Genomic DNA, 25,555 nt, shown 5'->3' on the forward strand with positions numbered 1-25,555 from the left:
ATCATCATGAAACAAAGAAGCATAGCAACATGTTTAATGTCATCACTGATTTCTCCAAAAAAACGATGTAAAAACTCTCGACTCACCAACAGTGACACTTTCTGTTTCACACAACAACATGTCAGTCATGCTCAGATTAAACAGGGTGTCTGACTGCAGTGACCACACACACGTCTGTCCCTTACACCTCTGTGAAACACGTCCAAGCTGTGTTGTCTCCGTCTTAACACCACCAGAGCCTCCTCAGTGAATCTGATGAGTGCATCCCTCTGAATGACGTTATGAACTAAGCTGAGACAGAAAGCCTCCAATTCGCCCAATAACCTTCTCCAGTTGATCAGCTAGTGGAGAAAAAAGAGGAAACAAATAATAAACAATATGTAAGAAACTCTAAATATGAGTGTTAAACTGACTTACGTAACGTGTGCTTCTCTCCATGGCTCCAGTAGCGAGGCTGCGTTTGAAGCTGCTTCACCTCCTCGCTCACCGACTCAGAAGCTTCTGACACTTCCTTCAGCATTTCCAGCTCCTGACAGACGCACACACCAGAGGACAGAACACGTCACTATGTTCCTGTCCTACGAGCAGTGTCAGTTTATTAGTTACACCGACCTGCTATCAGGCCTGCAAACAGTCCGGACTAAATGAAGGTTCAGACTAACTGTTTCAGAGATGTTTGGTGGGATAGATTCAACACCTCTGTGAAACACGTCCAAGGTATCTGCTGCCACTACAACAACCCTGAATAAGCCATTAGTATGCAAAGCTAGGACCTGAAGAGGTTTCAGGTCAGACCAGGCAGAAGTTGGCTGTACAGCCGCCTGTGTCTGCACACCTTCCCATCAACGTGGCACCAACTGCTGGGTTATAAAAACAGAACGATCAAAACACCATTCAGTTTAAGGAGGAGGAAAATAATTTAGCTACAGAAACAGGTTTTTGTTTCTGACTGTAAATGTATTATTTTTAACCGTGTCTTCACTTAGATCATCAGTGTCTATAGAAAGAGAACAGCTGGAAGCTAATATCTGAGTCTGTGACCGGAGTTTGGGAAAAGCTTCACGGCAGCCCTCTGACTGACAGCAGGTAGATCCCAGGTACTACTGAGACGAAACAAAAGAGCAGAGTGTGGGCACGAAAAACGAGAACAGACGCTGTGAAATGCAGGAATTCAAACAGTAACAAAACTAAAAGGGGAGTGTATGAGGTGCAGTCACACTCCCAGATTTAAGACACATCTCCATTTTTCTTCCCACTGTTGCCAAAGTCCTTGCTCATAGGGCAGGGGTAGGCAACTCCAGGCCTCGAGGGCCGGTGTCCTGCAGGTTCTAGATGTGTCCTTGATCCAACACAGCTGATTGAAATGGCTAAATGACCTCCTCAACATGTCCTAAAGTCCTCCAGAGGCCTGATGAACTAATCATGTGATTCAGGTGTGGTGACCCAGGGTGAGATCTAAAGCCTGCAGGACGCCGGCCCTCGAGGACTAACGTTCCCTACCCCTGTCATAGGGGGGTCATATGATTGTTGGGTTGCTCGGTCAAGTTCATGGTAAAGAAGTTGGAGTGTGTGCAAACTGCTATCGTAAAAACTGAAGCAGCAAACTTTGTGAAAACTAATATTTGTGTTATTCTCAAAACATTTGGCCACGTCTGTAAATAAGAAGGTAAATGATTTGCTTTGCTTTCCCTCCACCAAACTCGGTCAACTGAGACTTTCCTCATTTGCTAATATTTAGTCAATGATTTAAGGGCAGCCCTAAAATGATTTAATGTGCAAGTCTCTGGGACTGTGGGTGTCCAAATGACACAGGTGTGACTTTAACAGAGTGGGTTTATTTGTGAGTACCGTGTTGCAGGCCAGCAGCAGCTGTTGGACCCTCTGGAAGACTTCTGTCTCTGAGCTGAAGCTGGGGGGGTCTCTGCTGCAGTAAACTCTCAGGTCTGTCTCATAAACATGGCTGAAGGTGGCCATCAGTTGCTGGAGGTCAGACGCTGCTACACGCAGTGAGCTTGGAGAGAAGGCGGGAGGACTCTGGGCCTCGCTGTTCAGGAATACACACTGAGGGGACGAAGCAAACGGCATGCTTTACCACCATGACAGTCGCACATGTCAAACAAGATGTTTGAGCTTTCTGTTGGTGCTTTAATAACAGTTTCCCTTTTTTTCCTCCTTGTCAGACCTTTGACTGCAGCTGCTCCAGTGCTGATTGAGTCGCCTGTAGAAGGGCAACAATATCTCCATTTTCTTCTCTGTTTGGCTTATAAGATGACTTGGTGTTCTTCCACAGAGCCCTATGTGGTACAGAAAAGAAGTCAGAGAGGCTTCTCACCTACAAACCAAATCAGAAAGACTTGGGACAGTTTGGAAAACAAATTAAAAAAGGAAAGTAGTGATTTCTAAATTTCCTTTGACTCGTGTATCATTGCAGAGAATATGAACACAAAATGTTTTGTCCTTTTCTGTCATTCAGACCTGCAACACATTCCAAAAAAGGTTGTGACAGGAGCAATTTAGTGCTTGTAATCACGTAAATTGGTTAAATAATGATCTGATTGGAAACAGGTGATGTCTAAGCAACATCTGAGAAAGGTCTAGTCCTTTCTTGGAGTCTCTAGGAGCAAAGATGGGCCGAGGAGAAGCAGTTTGCAACAAATACGAGATAAAATGTTTAAAGACAATGTTCCTCAAAGAAAGATGGGAAGAGATTTGGATATTTCACCTTCAACAGTGCATAATAGAATTAAAGGATTCAAGGAATCTGGAGGAATTTCAGTGCGTAAGGGACAAGGGCGCAAGCGTAAGCTGAACAACCGCTCCGATCCCTCAGGCGACACTGCATTAAGAACCGTCATTCATCTATAAGCGATATCACCGCATGGGCTCAGGACCGCTTTGGCAAACCTTTGTCAAGTACCACAGTACGTAGTTACATCCACAAACGGCAGTTAAAACTGTACTGAGCCAAAGGGAAGCCGTGTGTTAACAGAAGTGCCGTGGACTTCTCTGGGCTCACAGGCATCTGGGATGGACCACGTCACAGTGGAAACGTACACTGTGATCACATCAATAATTTCATATCAATTGGGTGGCAGTAGCTCAGGCGGTAGAGCAGGTCATCTACTGATCGGAAGGTTGATGGTTCAATTCCTGGCTTCCCCTAGTCTGCGTGCCAAATATCCTTGGGCAAGATACTAACCCCAAATTGCTCTCCGATGCATCCATCAGAGTGTGAATGTTAGTTAGAAAGCACTCAGAAAATGTGCTTGTGTGAATACACAAGTTGTGTACAGCACTTTGAGTGCTCAGAAGAGTAGAAAAGAACCAGTCCGTTTACCATCAATCACTGTTTTTTGGGAGAAATGGATGCTGTGTGCTCCGGACCAAAGAACAAGGTTACAAAGTCCTGCCTGCAGTCCTGACAGGTCTCCAGTCCAGAATGTGTGGTGACAACAAAGACCCCGTACTGTTGCCCAGCTTAAGACTTGTTTGCAGGAAGAAATGGGACAAAATGACACCTGAATCACTTCATCGCTCGGTGTCCTCAGTCTCTAAACGTCTTTTAAGTGACAACATTACAAAGCAGTACATGCTTTACTGTTCCAAATGCTTTTGAAATGTGTTGGAAGAACCAAAACTGGAATATGTGTTTATTTTGAAAACAACAATAAAATTCATGAAGAACACATTAAATAATGTGCTGTTGTACTGTTTTCAATATAATACAGGTCAAAGATCATTTAACGAAGCACGGTTTCAGTTTGATTTTACTTTAACACACGTCCCAACTTCTTCTGATTTGTGGTTGTACAACAGCACACAATGAATTCGATTAGGATTCACCAAGCATCCATGAATGAGTCTTTCAGCAATGTGTGTAAGAAGAGATCATCAGACAGCAAACATACTTGATGTGTGTAGGCCAAGGGTCAAACGCAGGACTGAGCGTCTGTGTGAGGTGCGGCAGATTCTCAGCACCAAAGAACTCCTTCAGCAGCAGCTCTCCATCAGCTGTGTGCCCAGCAGACTTCACGCAGCCTGGGACGAAAGCTAAAAGCTGCTCCAGAAACTGAAGTTGCCGCCGCGGACTTGCATCACCCTTCAGAGATTAAACACAGAACCATGGATGTGTGATTACTGTTTGTGTTTATTGTGATGCTGCATGTCTATATGTGTGAATCAATAACATCACTAATTGAATACAAACTCTCACCCTAATCAGGTCCACATCAGATGCTCGGCATAGCAAAAGTTCCTGCCCAAGAACAGCCATATCTGCTTGGAAATAAACCACCACAGTTAGTGTCAAGCAGCAAAAACATCTGGTGGACTCTGTGCACAGCTACGTTACCTTTAGTCAGAACATCAGGCTCCTTGGATCTCACTGACATCGGCTTTGAACTGGTGAAGCTTGGGCTGATACTGTGAAGTGAACACACGGCCGAGTTCATAATAATGAACAGATTATTTGTGGTACATGAGCAGAGCTTCTCCTACCTGCTGCAGATCCACGCTAGTATGTCCGTGCGGTGCTGTGAGGGGGCGCACAGCAGCTGCAGCATACTGTCTGCTTCCTGCAGGTACAGACCTTCAACCAAGGGGCAGGAAGCAGCCTCAACACGCACACGGCACACGGCACACACACACACACACACACACACACACACGACAACAGAGTCACATCAAGGCAAAGGAAAAGAGTCATGACCAAAAGCACAGCGGATCTGTGGCTCCAGCAGTACGGTTTCTATTCGACCGCATGAGGCAGCAGTCAAAAGATCAAGAAGATAGGACGCAGCAGGAAAACCGCTGTAAAAATATTCATGTAGAACAAGTCCAATATGTACCGAAGACAAATCAGCTACACAGTCCCTTAGAAAACATCACTAATCATTTCAGTGCATTAATGAGCCGCTCACGTCCAACCGCTCAAACAAATCACAGAGCAGCGTTTAATGCTATGTGAGCACAACTATGACTTTAATGTTTACCTCCAATGAAGAATACACATGACGAGCAAGTTGTTTCTCTGTCAGAACACCCGCCATTATCCAAACCGACCTCGGGTTCTTCTTCGTGGGTTTTATTGGCGGTTGTCAAACAGCGACCGTGTGCATTACCGCCATCCTTCGGCGTGACGTGAGGACCAGAGGAAAGCCACTCAGGAATGTCGGCTGATGTTTACACGGGGTGCTGTTCCTGACAGTCCTCAAGGGATTTATGTCTCTTACCAAAGTCAAACTAGACATCTTTTCTTCGATATTTTATCCTATAAATCAATACGCTGTGAATCCAGCTGCCCTCAGAGAAAGAAAACAAAAATCAAAGGCTATCAGATAAATTAGTCTGTCTGAGAAAATGCAATATAGCCTGATATCGTTCATTTCTTCAGTTCTTTTACAGTATATCAATAAGATCCACTTTCACTTTCACTTTACTGGGGCTTTGCATCAGTCGCTTTTTCCCAATTTCATATTTCTGACAGCGTCATCAAACATGTTCTGTGGTTTCATCTTCTCCACAACTGCATTTCCCCTCACGGTGGGTTCTTATCATAAATAATGTGCCAAAACGTTATTACCTGCCTGTTTTCACAGTGGGTAGTTGTTGGTAGGACTGCGTGAGCAGGGCAACAGAAGCTTTGACCTTTGGGGTCCCTGTATGGGCCTACAAAATTATTCTGGATGGGTTTTCTAAAACCTGCCGTGGTCCGGTTCCTTAATAACATTTCTTTTAGTCAAGTCATATCATGAAAGCAACAATAGCCTGAAATGTCCAAATGAATGGCCCACCATGGTATTATAGGAAAAACCATAAATCCTTTGAATGAAAACAAACGCTGTTGTCACAGTGATGTACACTGTCTTGTTGGTATATATGTATCAGTCTAATAAACTTAAACCTACACCATCCTCCCTATTCTGGTATTCTAAACAGTACCCGAAAGTAGACTGCTTGGTCGAGTTAACCTTCTAAACTATCTACAACACATGGTGAAAACCTGAAATTAAGACAGAAGACTAGAGGAGAGACATGATCATTACTGATGACTGATGACAGATTTAGATATATTTTCATAAACCATTCATTTGCCACATCAATAAACAGCATGGCAGGGCAAAATATTTTTTCTAACATGGCAACCTTTAAAAAGTGAAAGGAGATAGAAAGACAGGTGAGAAAGAATAAAACTTAATTGACTTTTTGATGGCATTTTACACACAGTACTGGTACAGTATCTAGAAAATGTGGGAAAATACTGGCAAAATCAGCTGATCATTGATCAGTTTCATGATTGAAGTAGAAACAGGAGAGGGAGGGGAGAGAATGAGAGAAGAAGAGGCAGCTGTGCAGCAAAGACAGAATAACTCCAGATTTGTGTCTTTTTCATTGTAGCTGAAGTCCGGGACAAACTGTGTTCCTTTTCACCTCAATACGAAAAACGCGCAATATTTTCTCTGAATACGAGACCATTCCGTTTTTTACGGGACGGTTGGAAACTCTAATAACTAACCTTATAAATAAAATAAGATAAAAAAAAGTTCAACATCAATAACATCAGAGCACCCGCCCAGCAGTATATAAACTCCACAAAATATGAATAAAAACAGACAGGAATATTATTCCAGATTAAATAAACTTAAAAAAAAAAAAACTTTAACTTTAAATATTTTGCTCTTCATAAAAATTAGAAATATGAACATGCTGCCAAAACCCCCCAGAAAAAATAAATGAAAGCGAACACAAGGTTGGAGCCGCATGTAGACGGAGCTGGGCATTGCTTCAGGAATGGAACTAATAAACTGTGCGGGCCATTCAGTGTCGTACTTTGCCTTGAGTGTATCATTACACTGCAGCTCCATCTGAATCTGCACAGGTGCAGTTCAGCAAAGTCCGCTGACTTGGTTCAACATTACTTGGCAACAGGGAAAGTGAGGCAGGTTGCACTGGTGCATTTGTGACAGCTTCACTTGAAATGCCTTCATCGCATCATACATGCCATGTCCACGAACAGACAGATTTCCTTGATGAGCTCAAAAACTCTATTGAGAACTTTTCCCCAACTCAGCCAGCGGACCTCTGTATGATAAGGAATGTCGGCAAACTCTGAATCTATTTCCCACATAAAAGACTGAAATTGACGGTGAGTTAAACTTTTAGCTCAGATAAAATTTACGGTTTGCGTTACGGTGATCATTACATGCTCCATTTTTAAGACTTTACCACACAGCCTTTCCTGGTGTATGATGCAGTGATATGCTGTTAACTCACCGGTACAGTTCTCCTCCTGCATCTTTTCACTGCATCAGTGAAAAAAGCGGACTGCTGACTAGTCCGCTTTTTTCACCGCACAGCACCGGCGCTCCATCTGTTGTAAGTCCAACAGGTTTGTCCCAGGGCAGTTTCATGTCGGTGACACTTTGACATACGTTTTAAAAAATGTCTTTTCCTGTCGTTGTCCCGTGCATCGATTTAATGTCCAATATTTCCTCTCCAAGGATGAAGATGGCCAGCTGTGCAATGTCCATCATGTCTGTACTTTCATCCACAGCAAGAGAGTATGCAATAAAGTTTTTGCTTCTTTCACACAACTGTGTTCTTAAATCAGTGGCCATCTCACAAACCCGATCAGCAATCGTATTTCTGCTCAGGCTCACATTTGCCAAAATCTGTGTTTTGTCTGGACGCAAGACGTTGCACAGCTTCATCATGCAGCTCTTCAGAGTGGTACCAGGTGGATTTTGCTCCTCTGCTACAATAAAACTTGCTTTCACAGCAGCTTCACTTTGTGATACTGCTGTGGTGAAAAAGGTCTGCTGAAATGTCAGATTCTTCTTTAGCTCTTCTACTTTCTGTAGTTTCTGCTCTGCATATAGGTTTTCAGCTTATCCTGACCTTTTGTCTCGTAGTGCCGTCTTGAATTAAATTCCTTAATTACAGCCACATTAGCTCCACTACTAAGATACACGGGTTTACCAGCAATGTCTGTAAACATATATTCAGTCACCCACTGGCGCTGAAAGGCTCTGCTTTCAGAATCAACTTTTCTCTCCACCATTGTGAGCGGCTAGCTGCGCAATAACAGAAGTTTGACTTGATTGACGCGGGAATGTTCCCAGCTAGCCTGGACACATGTGCAGTGTTTATACCGTTATGGAAAAAAACAACAAAAAAAACCCATTGGCCCATAAAAACGAAAAATCACCATCGGCCCACCGGGCAAATGCCCGGTATGCCCGATGGCCAGTCCAACTATGACTTCTCACATGTACACCACTTTGTATTGGTCTTTCACGTGGAATTCCAATAAAATTGGTTCATGTTTGTGGCTGTAATGTGACAAAATGTGGAAAAGTTCAAGGGGGCCGAATACTTTTGCAAGCCACTGTAGATGCTGCCCTCTCAGTCCTGAGACCAGATCCAAACCTGCACCAGGTTAAAGAGTCAATAAGGCTTAAAAAGTCTTTATGTATACATATAGGGCCTCCTGGCTGGGTACACTGAACGGCACCTGTTCATTACTCTTATTACTATTCCTCTTTTACTCCTTACATTTTTAAACAAATATCTGAACTTTGTACTCCTCACATTTTCAGAACAGGCTTGTTACTTCAGGTTTAGCTCATTTGGCTCGAGTTGTCATTTCATGTCACTGCGAGCCTCCAAACCAATCTGAGCCCAAACAGAAATCCTGTTCATTCATTAATCACCAGGAGATGGAGCATGAAAAGAGATGTGTGCCAAAGTCAGGGATTAAAGTGGGACAGTGTTTTTTTTTTTTCCCCTCTTTTTTCCCCACAACATCTGAAGGACTGCAGGTGTTAAGTTGTGTTTGTGGTACTTCAGCATCCAGCCAGCCCTACAGAAGGAGGGAGTGCCAGGTAGTTTTTAATACAGCGTTTCTATCAGCTCTACAAAGATCAGCAAACACACAAATTGTTTTTGTGCAGTTTGTCTTGCAGTGTGTTGCAGCTAAAGGTCCAGCTGCTTATTTCACAGGGTGAGAAAAGAAAGAGCAAACTTCTTCGAACTTTATTAATCCCTCGGGTGGGTTCCTCCGGGAAATTCGGTTTCCAATAGCACAGCACCGACAGAAGTTACAGGATGCATGTGAGCAGAAATATAACATATATACACACATATATAAATACAGAGTATACGAAAGGAATAAATAGGAGTAGGAATACAAGGGAATTGCACATTTCAAGTATTGTGAGTCTAGTGCACTGTTGGATATTAACAAAAGTATTGTACAGTGAAAAAGCACTACAGCTCAGTTGTTCCCCCCTCCTTTGTCCTCCTGTCTCCCCTCCCTCTCCCCTCCAGAGAGGAGTTAAACAGTTTGATGGCATGTGGGACAAAAGAGTAAGTCTCTTGGTTCTTGTCTTTGGGAAAAGCAACCTTTCACTGAACAGACTCCTCTGGTTGTTGATGGCCGTGTGCAGAGGATGCCCAGCATTGTCCATAATGTCCAGCAGTTTCTTTAGTGTCCTTTTCTCTGCCACTGTCACCAGAGTGTCCAGCTTCATGCTAACAACAGCCATCCTTCCTGATCAGTTTTTCCAGCTTTTAAAGCTCACATGTCCTCATGTTTTCAAATCTGTACATGTCACATTATGTTTGTTCATACTGTGAAATCCAACTGAGGCGACTGTGACATTTAAAGGCTGCATGAAAATCCTCTGCAGGTTAGTGCAGGATAAACAGGTTAGTTTGCTGCGATGGTTTAAAGTAAAGAACAGTGTGTGACTGCTGCACAGTGGCTGTGGATGCGCACAGTTAGCTTACATCATGTGTAGCAGAGATTCAGATGACTTAGCTGATGATGGTTGTATAGTGTCTAATATAAAGACAGCATAAACTGTGTACTGTCAGTGTGGAGGATGAAATCAGGACAACTCATGAAACATCTGCTCACATCTGGTTGGATTCAGGTGTGTCCATCCACAGAGAGCAGCAGGTCACCTGATCACACTACGAAAATCTACTGGAGGTATTAATATAGCACAAGGTTCAGTGAGCTCTGAAACATCCTGCAAACAGCTTCTTTTACTTTCTTTCTCCGAGTACATTTCAGTACTTTTACTTGAGTAAAGAAGTTGAATCAGTACTTCAAATTCTACTACAGCACTTTAGTACAGAACATGTGTATTTTTGCCTATGCTGGTATGGGGAGTGTATTCAGTCCTTTAACAGTAGTATGTGTACTGAAGTTACAACCTCTGTCTGAGACCTCCTTCAGTGTCCACCTGCAGCTCTCAGTCTGCTGTGGAAAAAGGAAATCCAGGTGAGTTTCTCCTGATCACCTGAGGCCGTCATTGCTGTGTGAAGGTTACCCACACACATTGTTGGGAAGGTTACTTTTAACATGTATTCCACTACAGATTACAGATTACATGCCCCAGAATGTATTTTGTAACGTATTCCGTTACGTTACTCAATGACAGTAATGAATTCTGAATACTTTGGATTACCTATAATACTAGCATGCCTTTTACAACTACATGAATGTGCTATTGCTGTGTGAATTATGACTTTTACTGAAGGTTACTCGCCATACCAATACTGACTACATATTAAAATCTTAATATAAATGAGTAACAGTAGGGTGGACATTAGGTAAGGCTGCACTTTTTGCAGCGATCTTGTATAGAAAACTATTCCACACGTATATAAAACAGGTCCGCGGCTCCGAACCGTAGTAAAGGGACCTCTGGCTAATACGGCGGGTTCGTGTCGGGCTTGTAGCTGAAAACTAGCTTTACTTTGTTGTCTGGGTCAACTTTGCTAGCAAGAGACAGAGAGAGGCGTTGAAAGGCTGCTCCAACGGAACTTATTGTTTGGGAGGAAAACACGAACACGGTGTACAGTCAAGTCTTAATAGCTTACTTACAACTGGGCTCGTCAGGCACTCTTTTTGGCTACAGTGGTTATTATTATATTTGCATGCTTCCAGCTCCCGTTTCTGCTCGGGTACAGCTCGTACTTTTCCTTTTTTCTCCCTCCCTCGCTCACAGACACATAATGGGTATGGCAGTCCATTCTCCCTGCAGCACGGACTACACTGCCCATGAGGCTACATTCTTTAGTGCGATGCCTGTAACACTCTGCCTATTGCCTTCATATTAAATAATTTTTGTGAATAATTTTTAAAAATATTTCTTCACATCATTATGCGGGGTGTAGTAGAGGTGACATGGGCCGCGAGATTGAGACACAGGCCTCTTAATGCGTGTTTTGTTTGGGGCGTGGAAACCAAAATTAGAGAGGGCACAGCCGAACATATGAAACAGGAAGACCGCTGTGTAATCACTTTGGTCGTGTCCAAATTCATGGGCTGCATCCTTCTGAGGACCCAGTCTTCGCAGTCTGCATGGGCTGGGTGCTCAGAAGGTCGGATAGGCCGGAAGTAAACGGCTGGGGAAATTGGACGGTCTAGCCTTCTGCTGTCTCGGTGGAGTTTAATAAACTCGGCCGTCTGCTCCTAAAATATAACAGGACACGTAAATTCTCGACCATCTCACACTTCTGTTTGACGTTTATTCAGCTTTGTAAAAACCACCCGGGGGATTAATAGTTTTATTTTCTCTAATCTAATCTCATAACTTTAATCTCAGCCAAACCAATTTACTCACGAACAAAGAAAACACAGAAAAAAGCCAAACAATAACATTTTTAGGTTGTCTAAGTCAGCGGCCCCCAACTCCCGGGCCTCGGACCGGTACCGGTCCGCGAGTCGTTTGGTACCGGTCCGCGAGAGTTGAGGCTCAGGTGTGAAATGTATAGTTTTCAGGGTTTTTATCGGTTTTCAGCGTTATTTTGTTATCGTTTACTCGGTTTTCCTTGGTCTTTTCATATGTGTTATGAATAAATTTCCTTTTTTTCTGTACCGGTACTAGTTTTATTTTGTTGTATTTATCTGCGACACCTTAAAGGCCAGTCCATGAAAATATTGTCGGGCATAAACCGGTCCGTGGCGCAAAAAAGGTTGGGGACCGCTGGTCTAAGTGAATGTCGAAGCACTTTTGCAAATATGAGATATCTTGATAAACCGAGCAGATATTTGATGTTAACACAGCTACATTCTCGCCTGAAAATATGATAAAAGTTTATTTTGTGACCCAGAAAGATTAGTAAGAGTAATTTTAAAACTTAGTAGCTGCCGCCATTGTTGGAAATTGGAGTTTGGCTGGGCCGCGCTATGAATTCTGGGATATGGTAGGCCACGAAGGACACACCCGACCCATCCTTCAAATTCGGGGAAAAGGAGGACGCATTTGTCGGCTGCATTCGGAGGATTCTACGAATTTGGACAGCCTTCGGCGCGTCACTGTGACGCAATCGGTCTACAAATGCGTCTCAGGAGGATGCAGCCCATGAATTTGGACACGACCTTTATTTCAGCAAAGTAAGTATTCTAAATACCACCTTTTTAAATGGTAACTGTAACGGAATTGTCACGGTTCTGGGTCAGTTTGACCCAGTATTTTGAGTTGTCATGTTTTGGTATGTTTTTTGGTTTAGTTCAAGTTCCATGTGTCATTTTCTGTCTGTCTCTCAGTGTCGAGTCTGCGTCTTTTGTGTGATGGTTTCTTGTTCCTGTTTTATTGTGAAGGTCTGCGTCTCATGTGAGTGTGTTCAGTTTTACCTCTTGTCTCGTCTCGTTGATTACTCCCAGCTGTGTCCCCCACCTGTGTGTAATCTCCCGGTGTTTCTCTGTGTGCATTTAAGTTGCGTCTTCTGTCTTTGTAGTTGCTGGTCTGTCTGTGTATCCACCGTGCTCCTTCTGTGTGTTCACCCTGCTGTCTGTCGTCATTCTCCGCTGCTCATCCTCCTTCATGTTCATGTCCTGGGTTGTGTTCACTAGCTTAGTTGTTCTCAGTTTAGATAGCCTTCTGTTCCGTTTGCCGTTTGTCTATTTTTATTTTGTGTTCAATAAACCACCTCACCTTCACGAGTGTCTGCGACTGGATCCTCCTTTAATATTTCCACACGGCTCACTCTACTCACCGTGACAGGAATACAGTTACTCATATTTGTATTTTAAATACGTAACAGTGGTACATGTATTCCGTTACTCCCCAAACACTACCCACACACCACTCCTCACTCCTCCCACCCGCTGTACACTGCGGCTTTGTCCAAATTCAGAGGTTGCATACTTCGATGGCCGCATTTGTGGGCAATGATGTCAAAGCAACGCGACAAAGGCTGTCCAAATACGTCCTTGTTTTCCACGAATTTGAAGGATGGGTCCGGTGTATCCTTCATGTCCCACCATATCCCAGGATTCATTGCAGATAGTCATGGCGGTTGAAGCGGGAGAGGAAATCACTTTGAAATGTAAATATATGAAAATCTGGTGTTAAAGTTAAGTATTTATAGGAGTTGTGTTGTTAGGTTTTGGGCAGTTGGACATTTAATAGAGATTATGTATCAAATTTCAGGAGCAGGACCACGCCTCCAAACACGCTCCTTCTGGTTGTCATCTAAAGGTTGGGCCATTTATATGGATACACCGTAATAAAATGGGAGTGGTTGGTGATATTAAAGTCCTGTTTGTGGCACATTAGTATATGTGAGGGGGCAAACTCCTCAAGATGGGTGGTGACCATGGTGGCCATTTAGAAGTCGGCCATCTTGGATACAACTTTTGCTTTTTCAATAGGAAGAGGGCCATGTGACACATCAAACTTATTGGTAATGTCACAAGAAAAACAATGGTGTGCTTGGTTTCAACGTAACTTTATTCTTTCATGAGTTATGTACAAGTTTCTGACCACTTATAAAATGTCTTCAATGTGCTGCCCGTTGTGTTGGATTGTCAATGCAACCCTCTTCTCCCACTCTTCACACACTGATAGCAACACCGCAGGAGAAATGCCAGCACAGGCATCCAGTATCCATAGTTTCAGGTGCTGCACATCTCTTATCTTCACACCATAGACAATTGCCTTCAGATGACCACAGTGATGCGGCCGATCGATGATCGGTGACTGATTGTGATAATCCTCAGTGTCACCTTCTGCTAAATTGTGGCTGACACAGATCATCCCCACCCACAGATACTGTAACGGCCACGTGTTTGAAACGCACTCATGTACTCTGATCTCCACAAAGTCAATCACTTAAACATTTACAAAATCCAAATCCTGCTTTTTGTTAGGGTGCCTTGGTCAAAATTTCGAGTTGGCTCTGCCAATCAGTAATCTGCGTGAATGAGGTCACTTTCTTGTTACCCGGAAGCATATGGCACAGAGGAACGCGCACTCAAAACCAGATCGCAACAAATTGGCTCTTTCGTGAGTACGTTTGCTGATAGTAACGCCAAGTGATTCAGCTAATAACACAAGGACTTCATCATTTGTGAAGCCACGCTGAAAATACTCAGCAATCTGTGCATTCATGACTGGATGTAATACCGGTAGCTTAGCTGTAGCATTTGTAGCTGAGGGCTTTGTTAATCAATTGGAAAATCTAAATTGCCCATAGGTGTGAATGTGGGAGTGAATGTGAGCGTGAATGGTTGTCTGTCTCTGTGTGTTGGTCCTGCGACAGACTAGCGACCTGTCCAGGGTGTACCCCGCCTCTCACCCTATAACAGCTGGGATAGGCTCCAGCGCCCCCCCGCGAACCTGAAAAGGATAAGCGGAAGCAAATGGATGGACGGACGGACATTTATTTATGATGTGAGCTCACTCATGTGTCCCCGGTTCCAGGGACTCTGGGTCCGTGAGCAGTATGGACTATATATTATATGGGTGTATTTGCATCGCAGAGTCCTGCATCTTGGGTCCTCCTTCCCCACACACTTCCAAGGTTTACTATGTGTGTGTTTCACTCTGTGAGGGTTGAAAAAAAAATACTGAAGTAGCAAAGATTTAGAGGCATGTAAAAATTGAAAGCAAAAGCATTAAGAGGTGAATGTAAGAGGTGAATAATTTCTTTGCTGATATCAAAATGCAAAGAGATTACATGAAAGTAACAGGTGTTATTGTATTATATCACAAGTGAATCCAGCAAAATGTATTAAGTTGTTAATGTGTTTGTGTTACTTTGTTGTTTTCAGAATGACGTTGAGAAAATTAATTGTGAGTCGGCCTGACACCCCTTATTTCCGCCCCCCACCGTTGCGAATTCGAGTTTTGAAAATGGGCGACCAGGTCAGAGTGATCAGCTTTGATGTAAAAGAGGGAGTGGCTAAACCACTCATCACAAAGTACAATAAGCTGGCAGCCATCACCGATGGGGAGATGATAATAAAAATAACAATTTGAGTTCTCCTCAAAAGTCCATGAGGAGGTGTCATATGTGATGAGGGGGCATGAAGTGAGAGGGATAGCTTCACCTTATGTCATAAATGTGACCGCAAGGAGACAGTTTTTCAGGGCACCTGACCTTCCAGTTGCAGAAAGTGTTTTTGCATAAGGAGAGGATGCTCTGCATCCTCCTGCCCCTGTAACAACTGTGAGGATGAGCTCAACCATGGGTGGGCTTATGACAGTAGAAGGGGAGATTGTGAGGTTTTTGTGGTTCCATCAGAATTGATATTGCTTCAGCTTTGCAAGGAAAGCATCAGTGGTTTTATGTATATAAATAATAATATCTGTTGTTGTCAAACAAACAGTAAATAGTGGGAACATGATCAACCACTATTATTCTGTAATTAGTATTTGGAAGTGTTTGTGGTATTTATGCAGTCCATGGTCATCACACCTACATGGGCTTTGCATGGGCTGGATTACAATGAACAGTTTGTACTGTATATATCCTGTAGTCGCTAATAACAATTGAATGATGAGTTTATACAGCTTCGTGTATAAATTTAGAGACAAAGGGGTTTAGTGAATGTAATGTAAAAATATAAGGAGGTACAACAGAGGTAGTCAACATTTGGCTGAATCTATGGCAAGTGTAATTTCATACCTGACATGTCTGTGAAGGTTCTCAGTCATCCAGGTCATCGTAGTCAAAGGAGCTTGCAAAGAAAAGCGTCTGGACTTCTTTAAGTTTACTTGAAGACGTTTCATCTCTCATCCGAGAAGCTTCTTCAGTTCTAAGGTCAAATGGTGGAGAGTCCCAGATATAAACCTAGTGGGAGTATCGCCCCACAGAGGGACAAAAGGACCCCCTGATGATCTTCTAATCGCCTGAGCCAAGGTGTGAAACTGGGTGTGGGTCCCAATCAGCCAGAGTTTCGGGTGTGATCATTGTGAAACCTGGCCCCACCTTATCATGCGAATTCCTGAGGTCAGATGGCCCAGGATGTGAGTGGGCGTTAAGGCGTCTGGGAAGGGATCTCAAAACTGGATTATAGATGGCAGAGAGTTGGTGTCGTAAACCCCCGCCTCTGTTCAAAGATGGTCGCTCACAGTGGACATAGATGGCTTCTTTCACTCCTCTTTCAAACCATCTGTCCTCTCTGTCTAAAATGTGAACATTGGCATCCTCGAAAGAGTGTCCTTTATCCTTAAGATGCAGATGGACTGCTGAGTCTTGTCCTGTGGAGGTGGCTCTTCTGTGTTGTGCCATGCGCTTGTGAAGTGGCTGTTTGGTCTCTCCAATGTAGAGGTCTGGGCATTCCTCGCTGCACTGTACAGCATACACCACATTGTTAAGTCTGTGTTTTGGCGTTTTGTCTTTCGGGTGAACCAGTTTTTGTCTGAGCGTGTTGCTGGGTCTGAAATGCACCGGGATGTCATGCTTGGAGAAAACTCTCCTAAGTTTTTCTGATACACCGGCTACATAGGGGATGACAATGTTGTTGCGTCTGTCCTTCTTATCCTCCCTCGTTGGTGTCTTTTCTGTGCCTCTTTGCTGACTTTAAGAACGCCCATTTAGGATAGCCGCACGTTTTGAGTGCTTCCTTTACATGTGTGTGTTCCTTCTTTTTTCCTTCAGGCTTAGAGGGAACATGTTCTGCCCGGTGGTGTAGGGTCCTAATTACTCCAAGTTTGTGTTCCAAAGGGTGATGGGAGTCAAAGAGGAGGTACTGGTCCGTGTGTGTGGGCTTCCGGTAAACTTCGATGTTGAGTTTGCCGTTCTCTTCAATGTGCACAGCGCAGTCCAGGAAAGGCAAACAGTTGTCCTTTGTGTCTTCCCTGGTGAACTTGATGTTTTTATCCACAGCGTTAATGTGCGCAGTGAAGGATTCCACTTCTTGTGTCTTGATTTTGACCCAGGTGTCGTCCACATATCTGTACCAGTGGCTGGGTACTCTTCCTTTGAAAGAGCCAAGAGCCTTCCTTTCCACTTCCTCCATGTAAAGGTTGGCTACAATAGGTGACACGGGGGAGCCCATGGCACAGCCATGTTTTTGTCTGTAAAAGCCTTCGTTGTATTTGAAATATGTAGTGGTGAGGCAGAGGTCTAACAGTGTGCAAATCTGATCGGGTGTGAAGTTGGTCCTGTCCTCCAAGGAGCTGTCTTCTTGTAGTCGTTTTCTGACAGTCTCCACGGCCTCCGTGGTGGGTATGCAAGTGAAGAGAGAGACTACATCAAAGGACACCATGGTTTCATCTGGATCCAGGGTAAGTTTCTGGACCTTGTCGGTGAAGTCGGTGGAGTTCTTGATGTGGTGTGGGGTGTTCCCCACAAGAGGAGCAAGGATGGTAGCAAGGTGTTTAGCAATGTTATAAGTGGCTGAGTTTATGCTACTGACTATGGGTCTGAGTGGGACAGCTTCCTTGTGGATTTTAGGAAGTCCGTAGATGCAGGGTATGGCATCCCCTGGGTAAAGGCGGTGATATGTAAGGCGGTCAATAATTTTGTCCTTTTCAAAGTCTTGAAGGCAAACTATAACTTTCTTTTTGTAGCTGCTTGTGGGGTCTCGCTTTAAGGCTTCGTAGGTATTGTTGTCACTGAGGAGAGTCGTGATCTTTGTATGGTAATCTGTAGTGTTTAGGACCACGGTGCATCTTCCCTTATCAGCTGGTAAAACAGTGATGTTGTGGTCTTTGCTCAGGGAAGCGACGGCCTTCTGTTCCTGTATTGTGAGGTTGGATGGAGGGACTTTGGCACTGGAGAGCGTGGCTGAGACTTTCATCCTGATTTGCTCTGCTTCTGTCTGTGATAATTTATTAATCCGTATGGCAGATTCTGTGGCTGTGATGAGGTCCACTATGGGCAACTGTTGTGGAGAAATGGCAAAATTGAGTCCTTTGGCTAATACTCTCTTTTCAGGTTCAGTGAGAATCCTGTCTGAAAAGTTCTTAACCCATTTCTCCTGACTGACTTCAGGTGTGTTTTCTTCTCTGGGTTGTGTAGGTTCAGGATGAGGAGTGTGTGTTTTTGAAAGCAAGGTGTGAAATTTCCTGCGTTGTCTTTCTTTTCCTTTAGAGTGTTGGGCCCGCTGAGCCTTGTCCACAAACTTGTAAACCTCTTCTAAGATTGGAGAGGGTAGAAGGATTTCCAGTTCCTGCAGGGTCTGGCTGATCTTGATCTGGAGGGCATCTATGGTGAAATGGACCTGTCTTATCCTTTCACTTAAAAGGTGATTTTGTGCTCTCTGTAGAATCAAGTCTGCTCTGTATCCCCTGACAGTGGATCCAAGGCGCAGGCTCTTAGGAACAACTCTGCTTTGTCTACATCTTAGGTTGAAACGGAGATGGTTCCTATAATCCGCTAGTTTCCTTGATTCCCTTTCATACTCCCGCACCAGTTGAAGGGTGTTCCTCCCAAAATGTACGGCAATATGTCTGTGAAGGTTCTCAGTCATCCAGGTCATCGTAGTCAAAGGAGCTTGCAAAGAAAAGCGTCTGGACTTCTTTAAGTTTACTTGAAGACGTTTCACCTCTCATCCGAGAAGCTTCTTCAGTTCTAAGGTCAAATGGTGGAGAGTCCCAGATATAAACCTAGTGGGAGTATCGCCCCACAGAGGGACAAAAGGACCCCCTGATGATCTTCTAATCGCCTGAGCCAAGGTGTGAAACTGGGTGTGGGTCCCAATCAGCCAGAGTTTCGGGTGTGATCATTGTGAAACCTGGCCCCACCTTATCATGCGAATTCCTGAGGTCAGATGGCCCAGGATGTGAGTGGGCGTTAAGGCGTCTGGGAAGGGATCTCAAAACTGGATTATAGATGGCAGAGAGTTGGTGTCGTAAACCCCCGCCTCTGTTCAAAGATGGTCGCTCACAGTGGACATAGATGGCTTCTTTCACTCCTCTTTCAAACCATCTGTCCTCTCTGTCTAAAATGTGAACATTGGCATCCTCGAAAGAGTGTCCTTTATCCTTAAGATGCAGATGGACTGCTGAGTCTTGTCCTGTGGAGGTGGCTCTTCTGTGTTGTGCCATGCGCTTGTGAAGTGGCTGTTTGGTCTCTCCAATGTAGAGGTCTGGGCATTCCTCGCTGCACTGTACAGCATACACCACATTGTTAAGTCTGTGTTTTGGCGTTTTGTCTTTCGGGTGAACCAGTTTTTGTCTGAGCGTGTTGCTGGGTCTGAAATGCACCGGGATGTCATGCTTGGAGAAAACTCTCCTAAGTTTTTCTGATACACCGGCTACATAGGGGATGACAATGTTGTTGCGTCTGTCCTTCTTATCCTCCCTCGTTGGTGTCTTTTCTGTGCCTCTTTGCTGACTTTAAGAACGCCCATTTAGGATAGCCGCACGTTTTGAGTGCTTCCTTTACATGTGTGTGTTCCTTCTTTTTTCCTTCAGGCTTAGAGGGAACATGTTCTGCCCGGTGGTGTAGGGTCCTAATTACTCCAAGTTTGTGTTCCAAAGGGTGATGGGAGTCAAAGAGGAGGTACTGGTCCGTGTGTGTGGGCTTCCGGTAAACTTCGATGTTGAGTTTGCCGTTCTCTTCAATGTGCACAGCGCAGTCCAGGAAAGGCAAACAGTTGTCCTTTGTGTCTTCCCTGGTGAACTTGATGTTTTTATCCACAGCGTTAATGTGCGCAGTGAAGGATTCCACTTCTTGTGTCTTGATTTTGACCCAGGTGTCGTCCACATATCTGTACCAGTGGCTGGGTACTCTTCCTTTGAAAGAGCCAAGAGCCTTCCTTTCCACTTCCTCCATGTAAAGGTTGGCTACAATAGGTGACACGGGGGAGCCCATGGCACAGCCATGTTTTTGTCTGTAAAAGCCTTCGTTGTATTTGAAATATGTAGTGGTGAGGCAGAGGTCTAACAGTGTGCAAATCTGATCGGGTGTGAAGTTGGTCCTGTCCTCCAAGGAGCTGTCTTCTTGTAGTCGTTTTCTGACAGTCTCCACGGCCTCCGTGGTGGGTATGCAAGTGAAGAGAGAGACTACATCAAAGGACACCATGGTTTCATCTGGATCCAGGGTAAGTTTCTGGACCTTGTCGGTGAAGTCGGTGGAGTTCTTGATGTGGTGTGGGGTGTTCCCCACAAGAGGAGCAAGGATGGTAGCAAGGTGTTTAGCAATGTTATAAGTGGCTGAGTTTATGCTACTGACTATGGGTCTGAGTGGGACAGCTTCCTTGTGGATTTTAGGAAGTCCGTAGATGCAGGGTATGGCATCCCCTGGGTAAAGGCGGTGATATGTAAGGCGGTCAATAATTTTGTCCTTTTCAAAGTCTTGAAGGCAAACTATAACTTTCTTTTTGTAGCTGCTTGTGGGGTCTCGCTTTAAGGCTTCGTAGGTATTGTTGTCACTGAGGAGAGTAGTGATCTTTGTATGGTAATCTGTAGTGTTTAGGACCACGGTGCATCTTCCCTTATCAGCTGGTAAAACAGTGATGTTGTGGTCTTTGCTCAGGGAAGCGACGGCCTTCTTTTCCTGTATTGTGAGGTTGGATGGAGGGACTTTGGCACTGGAGAGCGTGGCTGAGACTTTCATCCTGATTTGCTCTGCTTCTGTCTGTGATAATTTATTAATCCGTATGGCAGATTCTGTGGCTGTGATGAGGTCCACTATGGGCAACTGTTGTGGAGAAATGGCAAAATTGAGTCCTTTGGCTAATACTCTCTTTTCAGGTTCAGTGAGAATCCTGTCTGAAAAGTTCTTAACCCATTTCTCCTGACTGACTTCAGGTGTGTTTTCTTCTCTGGGTTGTGTAGGTTCAGGATGAGGAGTGTGTGTTTTTGAAAGCAAGGTGTGAAATTTCCTGCGTTGTCTTTCTTTTCCTTTAGAGTGTTGGGCCCGCTGAGCCTTGTCCACAAACTTGTAAACCTCTTCTAAGATTGGAGAGGGTAGAAGGATTTCCAGTTCCTGCAGGGTCTGGCTGATCTTGATCTGGAGGGCATCTATGGTGAAATGGACCTGTCTTATCCTTTCACTTAAAAGGTGATTTTGTGCTCTCTGTAGAATCAAGTCTGCTCTGTATCCCCTGACAGTGGATCCAAGGCGCAGGCTCTTAGGAACAACTCTGCTTTGTCTACATCTTAGGTTGAAACGGAGATGGTTCCTATAATCCGCTAGTTTCCTTGATTCCCTTTCATACTCCCGCACCAGTTGAAGGGTGTTCCTCCCAAAATGTACGGCAATATGTCTGTGAAGGTTCTCAGTCATCCAGGTCATCGTAGTCAAAGGAGCTTGCAAAGAAAAGCGTCTGGACTTCTTTAAGTTTACTTGAAGACGTTTCACCTCTCATCCGAGAAGCTTCTTCAGTTCTAAGGTCAAATGGTGGAGAGTCCCAGATATAAACCTAGTGGGAGTATCGCCCCACAGAGGGACAAAAGGACCCCCTGATGATCTTCTAATCGCCTGAGCCAAGGTGTGAAACTGGGTGTGGGTCCCAATCAGCCAGAGTTTCGGGTGTGATCATTGTGAAACCTGGCCCCACCTTATCATGCGAATTCCTGAGGTCAGATGGCCCAGGATGTGAGTGGGCGTTAAGGCGTCTGGGAAGGGATCTCAAAACTGGATTATAGATGGCAGAGAGTTGGTGTCGTAAACCCCCGCCTCTGTTCAAAGATGGTCGCTCACAGTGGACATAGATGGCTTCTTTCACTCCTCTTTCAAACCATCTGTCCTCTCTGTCTAAAATGTGAACATTGGCATCCTCGAAAGAGTGTCCTTTATCCTTAAGATGCAGATGGACTGCTGAGTCTTGTCCTGTGGAGGTGGCTCTTCTGTGTTGTGCCATGCGCTTGTGAAGTGGCTGTTTGGTCTCTCCAATGTAGAGGTCTGGGCATTCCTCGCTGCACTGTACAGCATACACCACATTGTTAAGTCTGTGTTTTGGCGTTTTGTCTTTCGGGTGAACCAGTTTTTGTCTGAGCGTGTTGCTGGGTCTGAAATGCACCGGGATGTCATGCTTGGAGAAAACTCTCCTAAGTTTTTCTGATACACCGGCTACATAGGGGATGACAATGTTGTTGCGTCTGTCCTTCTTATCCTCCCTCGTTGGTGTCTTTTCTGTGCCTCTTTGCTGACTTTAAGAACGCCCATTTAGGATAGCCGCACGTTTTGAGTGCTTCCTTTACATGTGTGTGTTCCTTCTTTTTTCCTTCAGGCTTAGAGGGAACATGTTCTGCCCGGTGGTGTAGGGTCCTAATTACTCCAAGTTTGTGTTCCAAAGGGTGATGGGAGTCAAAGAGGAGGTACTGGTCCGTGTGTGTGGGCTTCCGGTAAACTTCGATGTTGAGTTTGCCGTTCTCTTCAATGTGCACAGCGCAGTCCAGGAAAGGCAAACAGTTGTCCTTTGTGTCTTCCCTGGTGAACTTGATGTTTTTATCCACAGCGTTAATGTGCGCAGTGAAGGATTCCACTTCTTGTGTCTTGATTTTGACCCAGGTGTCGTCCACATATCTGTACCAGTGGCTGGGTACTCTTCCTTTGAAAGAGCCAAGAGCCTTCCTTTCCACTTCCTCCATGTAAAGGTTGGCTACAATAGGTGACACGGGGGAGCCCATGGCACAGCCATGTTTTTGTCTGTAAAAGCCTTCGTTGTATTTGAAATATGTAGTGGTGAGGCAGAGGTCTAACAGTGTGCAAATCTGATCGGGTGTGAAGTTGGTCCTGTCCTCCAAGGAGCTGTCTTCTTGTAGTCGTTTTCTGACAGTCTCCACGGCCTCCGTGGTGGGTATGCAAGTGAAGAGAGAGACTACATCAAAGGACACCATGGTTTCATCTGGATCCAGGGTAAGTTTCTGGACCTTGTCGGTGAAGTCGGTGGAGTTCTTGATGTGGTGTGGGGTGTTCCCCACAAGAGGAGCAAGGATGGTAGCAAGGTGTTTAGCAATGTTATAAGTGGCTGAGTTTATGCTACTGACTATGGGTCTGAGTGGGACAGCTTCCTTGTGGATTTTAGGAAGTCCGTAGATGCAGGGTATGGCATCCCCTGGGTAAAGGCGGTGATATGTAAGGCGGTCAATAATTTTGTCCTTTTCAAAGTCTTGAAGGCAAACTATAACTTTCTTTTTGTAGCTGCTTGTGGGGTCTCGCTTTAAGGCTTCGTAGGTATTGTTGTCACTGAGGAGAGTCGTGATCTTTGTATGGTAATCTGTAGTGTTTAGGACCACGGTGCATCTTCCCTTATCAGCTGGTAAAACAGTGATGTTGTGGTCTTTGCTCAGGGAAGCGACGGCCTTCTGTTCCTGTATTGTGAGGTTGGATGGAGGGACTTTGGCACTGGAGAGCGTGGCTGAGACTTTCATCCTGATTTGCTCTGCTTCTGTCTGTGATAATTTATTAATCCGTATGGCAGATTCTGTGGCTGTGATGAGGTCCACTATGGGCAACTGTTGTGGAGAAATGGCAAAATTGAGTCCTTTGGCTAATACTCTCTTTTCAGGTTCAGTGAGAATCCTGTCTGAAAAGTTCTTAACCCATTTCTCCTGACTGACTTCAGGTGTGTTTTCTTCTCTGGGTTGTGTAGGTTCAGGATGAGGAGTGTGTGTTTTTGAAAGCAAGGTGTGAAATTTCCTGCGTTGTCTTTCTTTTCCTTTAGAGTGTTGGGCCCGCTGAGCCTTGTCCACAAACTTGTAAACCTCTTCTAAGATTGGAGAGGGTAGAAGGATTTCCAGTTCCTGCAGGGTCTGGCTGATCTTGATCTGGAGGGCATCTATGGTGAAATGGACCTGTCTTATCCTTTCACTTAAAAGGTGATTTTGTGCTCTCTGTAGAATCAAGTCTGCTCTGTATCCCCTGACAGTGGATCCAAGGCGCAGGCTCTTAGGAACAACTCTGCTTTGTCTACATCTTAGGTTGAAACGGAGATGGTTCCTATAATCCGCTAGTTTCCTTGATTCCCTTTCATACTCCCGCACCAGTTGAAGGGTGTTCCTCCCAAAATGTACGGCAATATGTCTGTGAAGGTTCTCAGTCATCCAGGTCATCGTAGTCAAAGGAGCTTGCAAAGAAAAGCGTCTGGACTTCTTTAAGTTTACTTGAAGACGTTTCACCTCTCATCCGAGAAGCTTCTTCAGTTCTAAGGTCAAATGGTGGAGAGTCCCAGATATAAACCTAGTGGGAGTATCGCCCCACAGAGGGACAAAAGGACCCCCTGATGATCTTCTAATCGCCTGAGCCAAGGTGTGAAACTGGGTGTGGGTCCCAATCAGCCAGAGTTTCGGGTGTGATCATTGTGAAACCTGGCCCCACCTTATCATGCGAATTCCTGAGGTCAGATGGCCCAGGATGTGAGTGGGCGTTAAGGCGTCTGGGAAGGGATCTCAAAACTGGATTATAGATGGCAGAGAGTTGGTGTCGTAAACCCCCGCCTCTGTTCAAAGATGGTCGCTCACAGTGGACATAGATGGCTTCTTTCACTCCTCTTTCAAACCATCTGTCCTCTCTGTCTAAAATGTGAACATTGGCATCCTCGAAAGAGTGTCCTTTATCCTTAAGATGCAGATGGACTGCTGAGTCTTGTCCTGTGGAGGTGGCTCTTCTGTGTTGTGCCATGCGCTTGTGAAGTGGCTGTTTGGTCTCTCCAATGTAGAGGTCTGGGCATTCCTCGCTGCACTGTACAGCATACACCACATTGTTAAGTCTGTGTTTTGGCGTTTTGTCTTTCGGGTGAACCAGTTTTTGTCTGAGCGTGTTGCTGGGTCTGAAATGCACCGGGATGTCATGCTTGGAGAAAACTCTCCTAAGTTTTTCTGATACACCGGCTACATAGGGGATGACAATGTTGTTGCGTCTGTCCTTCTTATCCTCCCTCGTTGGTGTCTTTTCTGTGCCTCTTTGCTGACTTTAAGAACGCCCATTTAGGATAGCCGCACGTTTTGAGTGCTTCCTTTACATGTGTGTGTTCCTTCTTTTTTCCTTCAGGCTTAGAGGGAACATGTTCTGCCCGGTGGTGTAGGGTCCTAATTACTCCAAGTTTGTGTTCCAAAGGGTGATGGGAGTCAAAGAGGAGGTACTGGTCCGTGTGTGTGGGCTTCCGGTAAACTTCGATGTTGAGTTTGCCGTTCTCTTCAATGTGCACAGCGCAGTCCAGGAAAGGCAAACAGTTGTCCTTTGTGTCTTCCCTGGTGAACTTGATGTTTTTATCCACAGCGTTAATGTGCGCAGTGAAGGATTCCACTTCTTGTGTCTTGATTTTGACCCAGGTGTCGTCCACATATCTGTACCAGTGGCTGGGTACTCTTCCTTTGAAAGAGCCAAGAGCCTTCCTTTCCACTTCCTCCATGTAAAG

General features: G+C 44.8%; 1 protein-coding gene across 1 annotated transcript; it reads right to left on the reverse strand.

Annotated features, from left to right (window-relative positions):
• Window positions 1-17: 17 nt before the first annotated feature.
• haus7 (HAUS augmin-like complex, subunit 7) lies at window positions 18-5,134 on the reverse strand. Its single transcript, XM_084916472.1, has 9 exons — window positions 4,992-5,134; window positions 4,498-4,613; window positions 4,352-4,422; window positions 4,214-4,275; window positions 3,909-4,099; window positions 2,183-2,294; window positions 1,849-2,061; window positions 418-529; window positions 18-341 (listed from the first exon to the last, which is right to left on the reverse strand). Exons 1-9 carry the CDS (start codon window positions 5,046-5,048, stop codon window positions 280-282), a joined length of 996 nt encoding a protein of 331 aa, XP_084772598.1. The 5' UTR covers window positions 5,049-5,134; the 3' UTR covers window positions 18-279.
• Between the last annotated feature and the right edge of the window lie 20,421 nt (window positions 5,135-25,555).

Source organism: Perissodus microlepis, chromosome 20 (genome assembly GCF_051167445.1).
Source record: "Perissodus microlepis isolate ML-2025 ecotype Zambia chromosome 20, ASM5116744v1, whole genome shotgun sequence".
Classification (NCBI taxonomy): Eukaryota; Metazoa; Chordata; class Actinopteri; order Cichliformes; family Cichlidae; genus Perissodus; species Perissodus microlepis.